Source organism: Arachis stenosperma, chromosome 5 (assembly GCF_014773155.1).
Source record: "Arachis stenosperma cultivar V10309 chromosome 5, arast.V10309.gnm1.PFL2, whole genome shotgun sequence".
In the NCBI taxonomy this organism is placed as follows: domain Eukaryota; kingdom Viridiplantae; phylum Streptophyta; class Magnoliopsida; order Fabales; family Fabaceae; genus Arachis; species Arachis stenosperma.
The window spans coordinates 111,875,959-111,894,054 of NC_080381.1; the positions used below are offsets into that span (position 1 = coordinate 111,875,959).

General features: G+C 33.7%; 1 protein-coding gene across 1 annotated transcript; it reads right to left on the bottom strand.

Moving 5' to 3' along the window:
- Positions 1–4,187: 4,187 nt before the first annotated feature.
- LOC130982107 (cleavage and polyadenylation specificity factor subunit 1) lies at positions 4,188–17,630 on the bottom strand. The gene is made up of 26 exons (XM_057905965.1): positions 17,035–17,630; positions 16,132–16,278; positions 15,163–15,316; positions 14,571–14,706; positions 13,772–13,917; positions 13,170–13,265; positions 12,981–13,033; positions 12,750–12,881; positions 12,209–12,260; positions 11,980–12,102; positions 11,625–11,759; positions 11,357–11,485; positions 10,911–10,988; positions 10,523–10,663; positions 9,741–9,835; positions 9,237–9,433; positions 8,227–9,011; positions 7,589–7,669; positions 7,410–7,475; positions 7,228–7,305; positions 6,678–6,905; positions 6,445–6,576; positions 6,162–6,338; positions 5,707–5,892; positions 4,926–5,302; positions 4,188–4,804 (listed from the first exon to the last, which is right to left on the bottom strand). The coding sequence occupies exons 1-26, from the start codon at positions 17,370–17,372 to the stop codon at positions 4,690–4,692; spliced, it is 4,377 nt and encodes a 1,458-aa protein (XP_057761948.1). The 5' UTR covers positions 17,373–17,630; the 3' UTR covers positions 4,188–4,689.
- Positions 17,631–18,096: the final 466 nt, after the last annotated feature.

The following is an 18,096-nucleotide window of genomic DNA, read 5'->3' on the forward strand; positions in this document are numbered from 1 at the left end:
AATTTAGATCAACGGTTAAAACAACTGGAACACCGATATTTCCGGTACACCTGATAACCTTCTTATATTTTTTGTGTGGCATGCTTGCACGCTTGCCACGTGGACCACCAAATATTATTACACTCAAGCAAGGAAATGATGACGTGGCTAGTTAAATTAAAGTTAGCTTTATGAAAGTCAAAACCATGCTATGCATGCTATGTGAGGTCAGCAAGCTTTATTTATTTTGCTAATGGGAATTGAATAAGCACTACTACATGCTACATGCATATATATCTACATATAATTATTATTATTATTCTAAGTGGAAGTGATGATGATAACCATGAAAATGTGGCACTTTGACCTACTCTAATATCTACATAGCAACCTCTCTTCCAGAAGTTAAAAGAGCAATAATAATTTAGATGATGTCATCACTAGCATAATAATAATAATAATGGAGACACTATTGCTTGAGACATCCACACAAAATCATATAAATTAAATGGTCATATTAGTGTGAATAATTTTTAATTTAGATGTGGAAAAATAATAAAATTTTATTTTAATTAGATACAATCATTAAACACTTAGCTGAGCTTCAAGTAATTAGAAAGAATAATATTATTTTATATGCTATCTTTTTGAGGGAGTGATTACTTGCCCTAATTGTATGCATCAATTAAGATTTTAACTTTTAATTAAGCATAATATTATTATGTCGTTATAGACCATATGAACACTAGCTATAGTGAAGTTAGGTCAACGTTGCAAAAATAATTTTAAATTCAGAAGTTGGAGTTGACTTATCTTATAATAATCATTTTCTAGCCCTAATTATAGGTGAGCTCTTATTTGTATACATCGTGTCCGATCCATGTGCCTCTCTTGCATCTTTTATCTATTCATATAAAACAATATATATTATGAAGTTGACCTTATATAAAAAATGTTCAGTATGAATTCCTTTGATTTTTTTTTAAATTATATATATAATAGGAATATCAGAAAAATTTTATCTACAATTTTTTTCCAAAATACTTTTTATTATAAATAATTTATGAAAAATTATTTTATTAGTTTCAAAAAGTATTGAATCTATGACTTTTAATTTTATTGTAATATATTTATTATATTATCCTAAATAATTTTAAATTTATTATTATTCATATTGATCCCACTACTACTACTCATAATTAATTAATTGCATTTAGAAATTTGATTAGCCCCAAAATAACCAAGCAAAGCAATACATACATGCTATACTTGTCATGCAAGAAACTGGAACCCTGCTTAGGTTTGGGTAACCATTTAAATGAATTCTTTTAAAAAAATAGCTTAAATATAAAGATTTTTATTAATAGCTAAATAAGTTATTTTGTATTTGTATCTTTAGTTATAGAAGTACTTATTTTAAAATTGTAGCGTTTGAATAAATAATTCAAAAAATATAATTTTTTTTTACACAAGAGAATGGATATTAAAATAATGATGATAACAAATACATTACAATATTAAATACTAATTTTACATAATCTAATCACTCATATTACAATCGATTAGACAATGCCAAAGAAATTATTGTGTAGTTAATATTTTGTTGTGTATTATATGGTAGGTATAAATAAAAAATAAATATAAAATATGTGTCATGTATGTTTTGTTGTTGTTTTTTTCTTTTTTCTTTTTTTTACTTCTACTAGAACTCCTTCCTCCTTTATTAGGGTCAAGAACTTCTTGTAACAACTATAAAAAAAATAGCAAGCTATATAAAGATAAAACCACATGTGAACAAAAAATAGAATTGAAATTGAGATTCCATACGACACACAATATTAAATACAAATTTAATATAAAATAGAGTGGTAGAATGATAAAAAAAAGTACTTGGAATTAGAAGGGAATATACAGCAGGTGTTTCAGATAGAACATTATATGAAAATGGTGGTAAAAGACTAGTACTTCTAGAAGATAGAATATTGTATAAAAATAATGGTGAAGGATTAATATTTCCAGTAGAAACAGGAAACATTTTTTATAGAGCTAATAATAAAAGAAGTACAATGATCTCTTTTATTTTGAATTCAAAAATTTTTTAAATGAAAGTGATAAAATAACTTTTAAAGAGAGATTAGTCATATTTTTCTACTTCTTTAAAAGTTTACTGAAAAATTAAAAGCATTTCTCAAAAATTCCAAACGGACTCTTAGTCTATAAGCTAGGGTAAATTTATATTAAAAGTCTAATATATGATTTATATTAATTTTGAAATTTATGAGACAGTGTTTTTTTTTTTTTTTTGGTCTCACACTGATACATGAATTTTATTATTAAAAATTTGATTAGTTAACTGAATTCTACTAAATTTTCATACAGAAGGTAAGTTTGAGAGACAAGTTTGATGATGCATTATTAATCTATCTAGAGTTAAATTTATGAAAAGAAAAGAAAAGAAAAGAATGAAAGTGAAGTTGATTTTAAAAATGGAAGAAGTGCATTGTGACTATGAAAAGCGAAGGAAGCATGGTTATGAAATATGGCATCTCATTGATCAGAAATGTAGGAGTTCTGTTCCACTTTGGGTAGACACACATTCCTTTGAAAAAATTGGTCCCAAAATGAAAATAAATAAAATAAATTGGCAAAAGAGTGGATGAAGATGAAGCATGTCAAATGAGATTCATGATTGATTATTCTCTTTTCTTCCCATTTTCAATCTCTGTTTTTTATTTTTCTACTTTTTATTTTTTTTACTCGATGTCCACGTGTTTCATCATGATTGGTCAAATGCTGTAGACCAAATTATTGAATAGACCCACGTGCATGGACCGCATCTCACGCGCGACATTATTGGTTATTTTATTTGGCTACGCAAAGCTATGTTCTTTATTTTTGAAACTTTAATTTTTTTTTTCCTTCATTTCAAAGAACTATTTATTTGAACAAATTCATGTGTTTAAAAGATGTAATGTATTTGAGCGGAAAAAAAAATCGTAAGGTGTAAAACTTGATCGATGTAATGTTATATGTTCTTTGGTTTAGGTTCATTATAATCAAGCATATATATATAGACAAATTTGGACAATGACTATCTAACAATAATAATATAATTGGTGGTAACATATGAATTTTAGAATAGAGACATAAACATTTGATAAAAGAAATGTTTGGTGAGTCTAAATAAAGAGAAATGATTTTGAGACATATTGTCTGTTAATTAATCAAGACAAACCAAGAAGAGGAATGAAGTCAATGAACTACTCATGCATCTTTTTTGTGGTATAATTTAGAAATATAACATTTTAGTATTTCATGATTTATTATATGGTGTAGCAAAAATATTGACATTTTTAAAATTTTGTGGATTAAAATGAAATGCCTTTGGAATTTAAAAGACCAAAGTAAACTTTTACTGAATTGGCAATGGATTGTGTTCCTAATAATTGATCACGAAGACGAATGAGAGAATATTGGAAAGTAGGAGAAATTCTTAGTATTACATTGACCAAAGTTCTAAAGTGTTTTCTGGTGTACACTAAAATCGAAATAATTGCATTAAAAAGTTTTTGAAATTGGCCAACGTGATGCAAGATAATTCTTAATCCGTTTTCTGCTAATGAAATGCTTACGTGGCATAATTAACATAACACTACAGGTCAAAATATAATTTGACCACATATAATGAAGTGATGATGTATTAATTAGTAACACACGAGACTAAATTTCAGAAACCATTTTAAAACTTTGGTAATATTAGTTACATGATGACTTACAATATATGTGATGAGAATGAAAAAGGCTTCTAACATATACATATTTTTGAGTTGAGAACGAAAATTTAATTAGTGTATCTATACTTTTGAGGTAGATAAGTTGGTGAGTGAGTTCACACATAAAAAACCTTAGCTTATCATGGTAATTATTAAAGAAATATTCGTAGGAAGGGCTTTCAAGTTTCAACCATCAAGTGGAAAGGCCAATAAAATATAGTTCATATACATAGGAAACCTCAAAAGTGGGGATTAAGGGTACCGGTTTAATCCTGGCACAAATCAATTCTATAAAATCAAGTTCATTCAAACTCTAATTTGACATACGACAATCGAGGCACACACATAATCACATGCCAACATTTTCCTTTCAAATTATAATCACATTTACTAATTTATTTAATTAATAAAATAAGTATGAAAGTTCAAGGTGAGATTTTATCATATGCATTTGCTACCTTAATTATCAGCTATCATACTCTATCTTCATTTTCGTTTTGACTGATCAACCAATTTCAACTACTTTTTCTTCTCCAATGATTGGAAATAACCGGCGTCCCAGTTTATGGTTGCTAAAGCAACAGTTACAGTGTGAAACCATGCATGCATATTGTTGAGGAACTTCCAGTTTTGTGATTCTTTCGTTTGAGCACTTCAAAATGCATTTTTGTAATTACAGAATGTTAGAATGAATTCATGATGCTGACAAACAACTACCAAGCTGATCTGAGCTTCTAGATGTTTCTAGAACCTAACTTGCTCCCATCTGGGCACACTATAGAACCGCGATACATTTATGATCCAAGGTTGAAGGATAATACACTTGCACGCATTTCGACAAGGCGAAGCGCTTTTTCCAATCACAAGAATGTTACCGGATTGGATCAAAAGCCGAAGTGAGATAACAGGCTAGAATTTTGCAAGACGACGGCTGTGTTCACAAGAAGCTAGTTCCAAGAGCCAGATCACTTAGATTTGAGAGGATTTGTGATCTAGTTGTTCCAACCTGGTGTGCGATTTCAAGTTGTTCCTCCAACGGTAGCATTTCATAACTGCGACGAAGAAAACCAAGTATATTATTTTACATTTCAAAACTAGGAACCAGCATATTAATTGACTCAATTTCTCAATAGCATACGCATACAATAATGTTTGGATGAAGATGGAACTTACTGGCATAGAAGCTCACAGTCCACTATACTGTCGGGGCCAGGCCGATGGGCCTTTCCATTTGATCGGAACTGCCTGAAAGCTCTCGGATTAAGGCCAGCAAGATGGGGTACGGCATCAACAAGCTTTCTCTGTAATGATTGAAGTCTTCGAAATGTAAGTTCATCGAGAGGCGCAATGCAACCTATACTGCCATCCAAGGTACCAAACAATAAGGCAAATCGATTGGTTTTATCGGAGCCAGAACCACTTCGATCAGAAGTGGATAGCATCTGCAACCTCAAGAACTTAGTCACATGGGCACCGACATGAAATTCGGCTCTTGAAAGAAGCTTCTGTCCTTTCCAACTCTCGGACATCTTCGGTGCATAGTAAAAGATCTGCTCGCAAACATCACAAAGGTTATATGCATTAATGAAAAGGCCACCAAAATTTGCAAGAAAAATGAAACAGATGTCACATAACCTTCAGATCAAGAAGCAGCATTGTTCTTATTTTTTGGAATAAGGAATGTATTAAGAGAAAGAAGAAAGAAAAATATGTATGGAGCATAAGAAATTGTGCTGAAAATTCATTAGACATAATTATACACAACAATCAAGCCTTTTTCCAATAGATGGAGTTGGCTTTATGGATGAAACATCAGAGAAATAAAAAATAAAAATCTGACATGAATGCAACTTGCCAGAACTTCATGCCTTTCCCAAGTTACATTATGAAAAAAAAAGACATAAATGCACATAAAAACAAACAAAACACAGAAACATATAGCCTTGAGACCAACCTGGATGTTCTTTTGATCATCTGAAACCATGAGACTCAGAGTACTCCCATCAATCAGAAACTCCGTCGCAAAGCAATCAAGATTACCAAAATCTTTGGCTAATAAGCTAAGTTGAGCACCCTGCTCTTTCCAACTAAGGAAATATATACTTTTATGGATGTCACCAATGAGGATGAAGTTTTTTACCTGGGAAAATGTTAACAGATATTATCTAAAAGAGGTAAGAAGAAATTCATTCAAGAACATCCATTTATCTCATTCTCATTTTCATTTTTTCTTTTCACTTCACCAGCACTTGTTCAATATATTTAAGGTAAGCATTCAAAGCGTATTTCTCTCAGAAAATTACAGGGAACAGATAATTTCAAAATTCTTTTAACCCCCAAAAGCCCAAAAAAAATGGGACAAGCTTGGTTGCTATTGTTTAATAAAAGATTTAAGGAAATCTCCCTTACTATATTTAAGCTCACAACATGTAATGGTGGTGCATCAAAAAATGCAATCCCATTCAACTCAGTGCCAGTCCACTTGTGCAAGATAATTTTTGGACCAGATGCTATCAACAGATGGCCCTGAAGAGAGGCCAAGGCAGATATAGCTCCTTTTAATTCCTTTGAGTACACCTCTGAAACCTGTGAAAATGAACATTTAATAACTGCCCAAAAAAAGGTACCACTCAAGGTTTAGCCAAGTGACAAAAAATTGAGCCAAATTTTGAGAAAGCAACCCTGAAGATACCAGAGTTTGAGAATTATCGGTATTTTTTCCTAGAGAGAACAGCAGGATACGTCCTCTAGCAGCCACATCTTCTCCTTGCACATAAGCAGTGCCAACAGCCAAAAGGGTTTCATTTTCTTTGGAGGATGTATTCTATGAAAAAAGAAAAATCACAAAATGGAATTAGTGAGGCCAAGCAGCTAAAAACATGATCTATTCTATTATCATATTCAGCACTCGGAAAATACAATTACCAGCAGTGTAACCATTCTCACAGTAAGGGCATTTTCAGAAGTTTGCATAGGAATTGTTGCCTTTGTTTGCCAAGGGCCACCAGACTTATCTGGCTCCATAATACGAACCTCAAATTCATCAACAGAATAAAAACGGTTTTGTTCATCAGGATTTAGATTCTGGCTCTCACTCTGATGGTTGGAATCTTGTTCAACTAGAGAAACAACTTGATTAAGTGGTTTAGGAACCTGGTTTTATATCAATAAACAGTTTGATTACTTTCTGAAAAAATTAGCAAACTGATTAATATTTCATAATATATGAACTGAACAAGCTACAACACAACTTACTAAACAGGACACAATCTAGTGAAAATGAACCTGAGCAGGACTAGTTAATATGGTCCGAATGTCTGATTCTTAACACACGTTGGAAATAACAATAAATATTGTTTTTTTTTCTTTTAATGCATCAATCATAAAAAATTTCAACCACAAGGAATACTCAATCATATTTAAGGTGTAATAAATAAAGAAATAAAAAAAAAAGGAAAGAATACATCTATCTTACAGGAACTGAGACAATAAGTGGATATAGATTCTTCTCCGCAAAGTATGTTACTTGATGTGGGGTGGCCTTCAGTGGAATCTAAGGATGACAACAGATTAGAAAGGTCAAGAAATAAGGGATTGCATACATGAGAGAGAGAGAGAGAGAGAGAGAGAGAGAGAGAGAGAGAGGGAGGTACTCACTTTCTGCACAGGCCAGTAGCAGTCATAGTTTGATCCAGAAGGCAACTGGCATATCTTCAAAACACCCTACAAGACACAGACGAAGAGAGGGTAACAGAATAAATAAATTTAAAAAATCAGCAACAATCGTAAATCTAGTTTGTCATATTTTCCATGAAAATATTAATGCTATCCTATACCTGTGATGTAACATATATGAGCCCATGGTTGCAGTTCACATTGTGAAGAACCGTAAAAGCAACAATAGATCCATCACATAGCTGACACAGAAGAATAGTTAGGTAATTTGTCAAATTTCTTATATGTAAAAAATATCTACAACAAAAATAGTTAATCTCTTTCTTTTTACATTATAAGAACCAAGCCAGAAAAATACAGTCATGTGTCATCATGGTGATGACTCAAGCACAGCAAGCAGTCCTATCAACAGCATATTGCAATTTGTATTACAATGGCATTTACAATTGACACAATGCCTAATCCTGAGCCTATTACACAAATAGGATAGGTGCTCAGATACGACAGGAATGCCAGTGAACAACAAGAACCACCTACAGTATAGGTGACAAATAACTTCTAAGACAATACAGGATGCACGGTCCATTGGGCACAGGATTTGGGTCTATGTATAACATTTTAATTTTTAATAAAGGAATAAGATAGCTTTCTGCAAGGGACTAATTGCAAGTTCATTAAACACAGTAACACACCACCAACAATGAAGGAAGGTGGTAATACTTTTAAAATGCCAATGTTCATGGGCCATGCAAGAACATGGGAAAACAGCCATATACGACAATCAAATTGAATTTCTTACCTGTGGATGAACACGTAATCGCTCTCTCAACATCATAACCCAAGCTGGTCTAGACCCTGATAGAAAGAATCCTTGATAACCACCAATATTCTTGAAAACGGTAATTTGCTGACAAGGGGATACATTTGATGTCTCCTCCCTGGCATACGCATCCATGGGAACCCGAACAAATCTCAAATTTCTAAGCCTGGAAACATTAGTACTGTTAAGACCAGCTGGTCCTCCTGCAGATACTGAATCCTCGAGTTTGGAATTACCATCTAGACTTTCATAAAGATAGGCATGATAACAAAGAATTGTTCCATCACTCAAAATCCCAAAAAGAAATGGACGGCTGTGCTGTCCTGACCATCTGTGCATGGCTAACTCAACAACTTTCATATCCGGAACATTTTCCATCCTGCCTTGACCACTTATGCCATTGGAACCTCTGTCCACTTTTTCAAAATCTTTTGGCACCTCTTTCATCAGAGCATCAATAAGGTGACTCTTTCCAGACATAAAGTTTTCCACAGAAAAAACACAACTAAAATTGGGCACATCAAATATTTCAAGGCTACCATTTTCATAACACATAACACAATAAATATCTCCATGGTCCTGAGCTGCACCATCTGCACCATCAATAGCCTCACCAACACCAGTAGAAAGCCATGCATCAGTACTTGTCTTCCTTAGCCATGGCTCAGGCCCTTTATCATGATACAGTGTGCAAGAAGAAACTGATCCTTTTGAGCTTTCAAGTGAAGCCGGAGTAGTAACAGAAATGGTACAGGTACTAGGATCTGTTAATTGAAATTTATAGGAGGAAAGGCATCAAAACTAAGGGTGAAAGAAATGGAAGGAAAAAAGAAATGTTTCTGAGCAACACCTATGAGTCTACAGAACAATGAAACGGGTAACAAAAGTGTGTGAGCAACAAAAAGATATGATAAGAACAAATTGAACATGAAGATATGTGAAACCAAACTACTAATAGTGGAGGGAAAAAAAAACTAACAAAGGCTTACCTCCAATTAAAAGTCGAATACTTCCATCGCTCATTCTGATCAATGCGTATGGATCAGCAATAGAAACAGAAACCGCCATCACATTCTCAGATCCAGAATTAGATTCAGAGTTAGAAGATCCAAAAAATTTTTCATGGGTCATAAAAGACCCGTCAAGAATTCGAGCACCATGCTCAAAAACTTGGATAACTCGACGCCTACAAACAAATCCAGGATTAGTGATATCCTTGTAATTTTAGTCTACATTCAGCATATATACAGATGAAGATGAAATACACATTCTGTTTCTGCATCTACTGGTGAGTGCTGATAGGCATGCTAATGTAAGAATGCAATGACAAAAAATTAATAAAATTTCAAACAAATCGTAAACATTGATAAACTGAAAGTAATAAGCAATTATAGATACTAGTCATCTTCAAAATAAGTTCCTTTCTTACAGAAACTTGAATAATTAACAAATAAATAGATTATAGCAAAAACAAATTGCAGAAAAAGACCCACCTTCCAAATAAATTTCCTGCAGCAAGTGTTTTACCACGAATATAATACTCTACACTTTCAGTAACCTCACTAAGAAGATCAGCTGTTTCTAGTACCTGATGACAGCAGGGAAAAAAGGTCACTTTAATGAACCAAAAATGTATTGCTGTTATTTGTTCATGTTATTGTTGTAAGAAATCCAATGAAGTTCTAGAGCACCGATTTCTATCAAGCAGAATGTTTACAGAGGAAAACAAAAAAAGAAAGCTTAGAAGAAGCATGAAGGAAATTAACTGGAAAGAGAGAGAATAAACCACAATAAAAGATGTTGCTTAAAAAATAATAAGCTATGAACACACCCATTATGCTACTATGCATGTGTTGATTAAGCTTATTTTGGTTCAAAACAACCTTTTTTTTTTTGACAGAGGTCCAAAACAACTTGAAATAGAAAAAAAAAATAGACTATCATCCCAAAAACTATATCTTCATTAAACTTAATCTGTTAAAGTTCAAACCATGACAGCAAGTAAATAGTGTTTCCAAGAAAAGAATGACAAACTAGGTTTGCATCCTCAAGAGTCTTGTTCATGAAGCCATGCACCATCTTAAATTTTTAAAAGCAATCCTAACACATTTTTACACTAAGCCCTAACCCTTCAGTTGTCCTGCAGAGTACACATGGTTAAGAGAGAGAGAGAGAGAGAGAGAGAGAGAGAGAGAGAGAGAGAGAGAGAGAGAGAATCATGTTACAAATCATAGGTTATCCTACCAAAACATAAAACACTTATTAAAAAGATTACCATAGTACGAGCCTCCAAACTTATAATCAGGTATGCATGATATTCATCATCATCATTAGCCATCTTAGAGGAATCAGCACTATGAGACCGTGAGCTCTTATGATAAACAGTCCAAATTCCTTTGCAACCAGGAAGTTCAACCTGAAATGACAGAGGAAGCGAAAATACGGGTTCATTTCATATCACTTCACTCCTTTTCAAATTTTGATTAGAGAATCTTTAGATATCGGTCATTCAGCAAACTGAAAAACTAGATGGGCTGCACATGGGTTTACTGATCAATTTTAAAGTTATTTCACAGGCACATGCAGCAAGATTTGAGGTACTTAATGTAAACAAATGAAAATAAAAACACAACCAGCTGATATAATATAAAAAATAGACAAACCTCAGTTATCACTTCTGGGCGAATTGATTGCCGAAGAACACAGATAGAACCATTCTTTCCATGACCAGAACAGCACACCTGAGTAAATAAAGATATGCAAAACAAAATTATTGAATCGTAAACAGTGCTAATATTAGACAAGATGACTGTAAATGACCCTTCTGGTAGAGAGACAAATAAAATTAAAAAAAAAAAGAAATGAAAAAGTATGGGCCATTTATGCTAGGTTTTCGAAGAGGGAGTATCCTATTTTTCAGGGATTAAACACATATCTATGCCAAATATACATAATCACTATCAATTGCTACAATGGCCTCCTTCACTCCCTCCTCTCCCACACCTTTCCTTTTTGCCCAATCTTAGCAAGTAATTAGTGCTTGGATTAAGTGCTTAAAGTAATAACCCATGAAATCATACAAAGTGACCACTCATGGAAAAAGACTGACCAATTCATAGTTACTCTGTTTGGCAATCCCTGTAGCATTTGCATCAGCATTTATCCTCAAACCATATGAGAAATCTTTTAGAGGACCAACGTTAATCAATGAATCCCTAACTGCAAATGAGAATGTTTTCTGCAGCCAAAATATAACTAGTTCAGTAAGTGCAATACACCAAAGAATTCTAGTGAGAAAAAAATGAAAAAGATGCTAATGGCTACTCCATATCCTGTTGTCACCTTACTCTATGTACAAAAGCAAAATGAGACACTACCTGTGCTGATTCTGTTCTATTTGGTGCAGATCCATACAATGAAAGTTCCTCGCCACTAACCAAATCTTGCAAAGCATCAGAAGGTGACCTTCGCAATCTCTTTGATGAAGGAGCATCTACTTCAATATCACCAACCTACAAATGTTGAGGAGAATCTTACAGATAATGATAATAATAACACCAGTAACAGAAACTACAACAGCGAGTTTTGCTTGAAAAATGCATTGAAGATTTTTTTTTTTGGGGGGGGGGGGGGGGGGGGGTGTTCTAGTTTAAACAGAAATCTCTTGAAAAAAATGACAATCAGCACCGAAAGAAAGTAGCAGACAAGTTCCAGATATTATTAAATGTGCACCTCCTCTTTTAGATTATTAGACGATGACATTGAAACACCAGATCCACAAGAAAATTGCACCAGCATACTGTCTCCCAATCGACTCGCGAGAAAAAACAGAGAACTTCCAATTGTCGTTATACCCTTAAAGATTTGAAGATATTCAAAAAGTTAAACTCAATCTAACCGATAAGTATAGAATCAAATTTGCAACAACAATAGCACGAAATGCAAGGTTTTCCAAACTTACAGATGACAAAACTGAAGCTTTTGACTTGGAAAGATCAAGTCTCTGCACGACCCTGGAATTGAATTTGTTGGTTTAAGTATACATGGTTCAATCGTAATTGTGTTCTGTGATCAGTCAGACAGTCATATTTGAAGTATAATGCAAGCTACTGCAATTGCAGCAAATAACAACATTAACTCTCTCTTTCTCTATCCATTATGTCAAATCCAGAAATCCTAAAATTGATTATCCTCTACCTTGTGAGATGGGCCTACCAGGGGGAGGAGGGAAAAAAGAACATTGAAAGATTTGTGTTTTTTTTTTTTGGGTGTGTGTGTGTGTGGGGGGGGGGGGGGGGGGGGATAAAAGTGAAAGGTTTGAAATGCTGACAATAGTTATTTGGAATACTACGAGCAAGAAAATTCACCTTTCCCAAATAATTATGTTTCCCTATATGGAGCATAATCCTAATATAAATTCTCCAGCTGCCAAACAACTAAACGAACATATCACCCACAACATCAAGAACATGAATGAATGAAATGGAAAAAGAATGACAAACCTTCCATCATAAACAAGCACAAGCAATAGCAGTTCGCCAGTTTTTGTCGACAGCAAGGCCACGTCATTCGACAGCCAAGTTGCATTGGCAGCATCAAGCTCCACATTGAAAGTTGATCTTGGCATCTCCTGACTGAAATAGAATTAAAACCTCTCAGTGCTGAAGATATGATGGATAGATAGCCATAAACTTTTAACGGCAATTAAAAGACAAAAGGGAAAAAATCTCCACCTGCTATCAAGTGAAACAGCATAGCTATTCAAGGCCAATGCACATGAAGCAGACTGCAAAAATGACCTATATAATTATATTATTGCAAATATTGTTTAAAATGGAGGATTGAAAATTCAGATAACATATCTTTCTAATTGACAGAAGTTGAGAAGCAATTGCATGATTACTTTAAAGCAATACACTTACCTGACTATGATAATGAATAGTGTTAGCTCCAATTACAAGAACACCACCTATTGGTGAGGGCACTGCTAGAAGCTTGTAGGCATCATGGGGGAGATTCTGACATGTGAAAACACAATTTGAAGAAAATAATTATATCTTTAAAAAGGAGGAAAATTCAGCAGAAACAAACAGATGCTGGACTCTGGAATCTCCAAGAAAAATATCATTCAAAAATATATAAACCAGAAGGATTTCACTGTGCTTAACAACTTACAAAAGAAATCTCACACTCAAGGCGTAAGTTGTGGAGAAAAACGATGGCATAATTCAATATACTGAATACAGTATAGACTATAGACTACTCTTGTGTCATTCTATTTGTCTACCATTCAATAGTAAGCATAACCGATGACTTAGAATAAAAATAGATAAGACTAAATATATATAAATTAGTAGTCACAAATGGCCAGGTTAAGTAAACCAGCCATACCTCAAAACACTTCAACTTAAGATATTCAAGGGTGGGACAGAAATTCTGTTAAATTCTTCTATATTTCTAGAGTCACAATCTAGCAAAATCGTAAAATGTTGAAGCGCCATCAAGGCATCTATATTGCACTTACAACAGCTGACCAAATGAGTGGATGCTGCTTCAAAGTTGTGCTAATACTAAGTGCAGATATCATGCATGTATGGTGCTTCCATGAGAGACGCCCAGCCCAAGTAAGCTCGCATTCATGCAGGATGACCATAACAGGTTCAATATATCCTATACACAAAGTTAAATAAATTTTAAGATGAGTAACGGTTTGAGAAACACTTTCACAGTTTTTGAGCAACACTTTTTAAAACACTTAAAAGAAGTACATATATAATTACATATCCAAATAGAAAATGACTTTATAAGCTACTTTTCAATTTTTTTCTTATCAAATAAACACTTAAGTAAACTATTTGTACAAAGGTCCCCTCAAGAAAACCAAAAATTACTAGGTACATTGACATGCTTAAAGCCCCACCAGACAGAGAGAGAGATACAGAATAATAGAAAAAGAAGAATGATATTTGTACACATTGATATGTGTTTTACTTTTGTACACCAAATCTATCACCATTAATTTGAATTTGATCCCTGACACACTTTTTCTTCTTCTATCTGCTCCATTCTTGGATTTAATACGTATATAAATTGAACACCAATTTAGGTATGCAGGTGTGCAACTATCATTATTCATTTGGGTGGGGAGGAACAGAATCTATGACATTCTGATTATGCCTATAAATTTTAATCAGTCAACTCATTTTTCTTGAAAACAACATTACAACTAAAACCTAGGTGAGAATGGTAGTCTATCGGTATAAGAAGCACTAAGATTTTTTGAAATGCTAAAAAACACAAATAAATTATACTCTTACACTAACCATGAACAAATGTAAAATCTTTTACATGCCTCATATCCAAGTCACGTAGATTTATCATATAAGATGACTCAATACGAGCAGCAACTGCACCTCCAGAACCCAAGGTATCATCGTCTCCAACTAAACCAGAACCAGCCTGACAGCAATAAAACACCAATTAAGAAAATTAAAAGTCCACCAAATTATACTTTAACATCGAAAATTTCCCATGAGAAAATACACTTAATAAATGGTATATATTCAAAGTGCATTCTATCAGACTTGGGATATTAGTTGAATTACATAATGCAATAAAATTATTACACATGAATTTAGGTGGATTCTCTGTTACTTTAGCAACAGATATATATGTAAAAGAGAACTCCCATTTCATCCATGTAAAGAGATTGGCCAGCTTAGGCCACATGTTTAATTGTTTTTCTAATTAATGTTCTTTGTGCTCTCTTTTGGAGGATTCTCTTTTTTTCTTTTTCTTTTTTTTTTTTTCTAAACACAACTTTTTTTTAAAGATAAGCAGATAGTAAAGGAAATTCACAAGATACATTGATACTACAACGACTTTTTAAATTGAAAAGTATGAAGGATAATAGACCTGAGTAGCCTTTAGTATTATCATTTGCAAATCATAGACAAGAACCCCACCACACCTGCCTTGAGGATCAACCTTTACCAGGGGACCACTTGCAAACTGTTCTCTTCCTCTTTTCAAATGAAGCCATTCTGGACCCTCAAAACAATGCAAGGAACTAAACAAAGAAAAGATTATAGTTAAGCCTCATCCTTTAGGCTAGTAAAACAGACATGCATACAAAATATAGTAAAGAATACCTGAGATCATAAGTGAATACAAGTTCTATAAAAGAACACTTTGCCATCAAATAACATTATTTTTAAGTTGTCACATAGACAGATAGACCCCAATAAAAGAAGGGACATCAATGAGGGGACAAAGAGAAGGAGAAAGAGAATTGCAGAAATTTCTTGAAGAATCATAGATATTAGTACAGTTCTCCGTAATCAGAAACACTTATGCACACATATAACCAATGAGTAGTACAAAAGATTATGACCAGCCTCAACTTCATTCTCAATGGAAGCAACTACATTGGATGGATATCTTAGTTGTTCCTCATTGCCACCAAGGAACATTAATATTTTTTTGCAACTAAAGGGTGGAATCCTAGCAAAACTAAATGTGTGCGAAGTCTCCATTTTGACTAGCTTGGTGGATAGAGAAATAATTTTTTAAAAAAAGTTGGATAAAAATAAAAATACTCAAAATTGGACTCCACAATGTCTTAGAAGGACAACTTAGGGCTTTAGGGTTTAGGAGTCAGCTCTCCACAATATCTGGCAATTTAACTCTCCAACAGAAAATAAAGCTTGCCAGGATTACACTTTTCAGCTGAACATGTGCACGTTACAAGGATTTCTTTCATCTCCCAACTTCCCATTAAAGATCCTTCTAGTTTTCAGTCTATATAAGTGCAAATTTCCCAAAAAAAAAAAATGCATTACTAACAAATAATTAACAGACCAAAAGATAGAAGCAACCACTCACCTTGTACGAAGTCCATGAATAGAATCATCATACTCTAGAACTGAAATCTTTGCATCTTTAAAAGTTAAGATGATTGAATCCCTCCTTCTGGAACCATCACCAGCTCCAATGCTCAACACAGCCATGGCTTCAACATTACCATGTAACCTGAATCACAAGTACAAGCCCAAACACCAAATCATCAGTAAATTCAACAGATTAAAGGCATATCCCCTTGTCAATAAGGTAATATCAAATAGAGACTAGCCAACCACAATATGCTGATTACTTTGGGGGGAAAATGCCAAGTATAACACACTAAATTCACGGCTCTTGTCATTTTAGCAATCAATTCAACATATAAGAGGCTAAAAAATAATGAAGTCAATAAAAGAATATAGTTAAGTAAAAAGCCACAATGTAGCCATATAATGTTAAATAAGAGAAAATCAATTTTTCCATTAACTCATCATAAATCCAAGCACTCTTAACATACCTCAGTCCGCAGTATACTCATTAGTTTCAATAGTCAAAAAGTAAAAGAAAAAAGAAAAAAAATAAAACCATAACTTCGTTCTGAACTTCAAATTCTAAATCCCAGCACCAACAAGACAGCTCGACTCAGCTAGGCCAGTAAAACCAACAGCTGAAATAAGCTGAAACAAATCAAACTCATATACTAGCATCACTTGTGTACACCTACAACTATTACCAACTAGTGACTAAACTTCCATAGCTGAAACCACATTGTACCAGTAACTTTGTGTTTGGGGGGATTCAAAAATCAAAACTTGACTTCCAATTTCACATTCTAAATTCCACCTAATCTATATAATCAACCGAGTCAAGCTAAACAAAGAGTACATTTTGCTGAATTTCAATTCTAAATTCCCAGCACAACCAAATTTAAAAGAAGCAGAAAACCTGTAATGGCAAACAAGCTCGAGTGAGGCCCCGGTGACGCCGTCGAAAACGCCACCACGGCTGGACTCAGCTGCAGCCGGAGGACCCTTAGCAGATTCCTCGTGGACCCTGACGGCATAGACTTCGAGGACATTGGCAGAAGTGAGGATAAGGTTGGGAATGGGGCCGAGGTCGCGGCGGGTAGCGGGGTTGGGCCAGTCGGAGTCAGGGTCCAGGTCGTCGGCGGGAAGAGGAGGGACGCGTGGAACGTAGTCGGCGCGTGAGTGAGTGAGGAAACCGGAGGCACAGTTATCGATGCCGGTTGGGCAGTGCATCATCTTGTAGGCCGCGAAGCTCATTTTGTTTAGCTCAAAGATTTAATCTTTGGAATGTGAAAATTTCAAATGTAAGTTGGTAAGTACAATTTGTTCTTCTCAATTCTCGGTTTTCAGCTCAGGGAAGAAGAATTGAAGAAATGAGCTTAAACCCTGAAGAAATTAGGGTTTACGTTGTTTTGTTTGGCGGGAGTGTTATGAATATGAAGACTCAGATCAACACACACAACCATCATCACTCTGAGGTCAGAACCTGTGTTGTGAAGTGTGAACCACACCGGCATCACATTTCTTTGCCATTTTTTTATTTTATTTTATTTACATACTTTCTTTTTTATATATTGGATTATGAGTAGTGAATTTTTTAAAAATGACATAAACTATGTGTTATAGGTTGTCAATAATGTTTTGTCTTTTTATAATTAAAATAATATTTTTTATTTTTACAAAATAGCAGTGAAAAATAATAAAATAATAAAATATTCTCGTATTTTACACAAAAATTATCGATATCTAAAAATTTTAGCCACTCTTTTATATACATAAAACAATAATTTAAAAATACTTAACAAATACATGGAAAACTAAATTTTGATTTTTTTTTCTATAAAAACTTTGACTCCAATTCTAAAGATGTTTTAATAGAAATCTCTTTAATTCAATTATTTAAGAAGTTAAGTTTTACCTCACAACTTAGAATAATAAATTATTTAATCGAATTAAATTTGTCTTATTAATTTTGATATCT

Bases quoted from the DNA above. Each gene is read 5' to 3' on its own strand.
- LOC130982107 (XM_057905965.1), bottom strand. From the start codon at position 17,372: ATGAGCTTCGCGGCCTACAAGATGATGCACTGCCCAACCGGCATCGAT. The intron at 7,306-7,409 runs GTGAGTACCTCC...TGTCATCCTTAG, and splicing joins GCTACTGGCCTGTGCAGAAA to ATTCCACTGAAGGCCACCCC. The intron at 6,339-6,444 runs GTATCTTCAGGG...TCATTTTCACAG, and splicing joins CCGATAATTCTCAAACTCTG to GTTTCAGAGGTGTACTCAAA.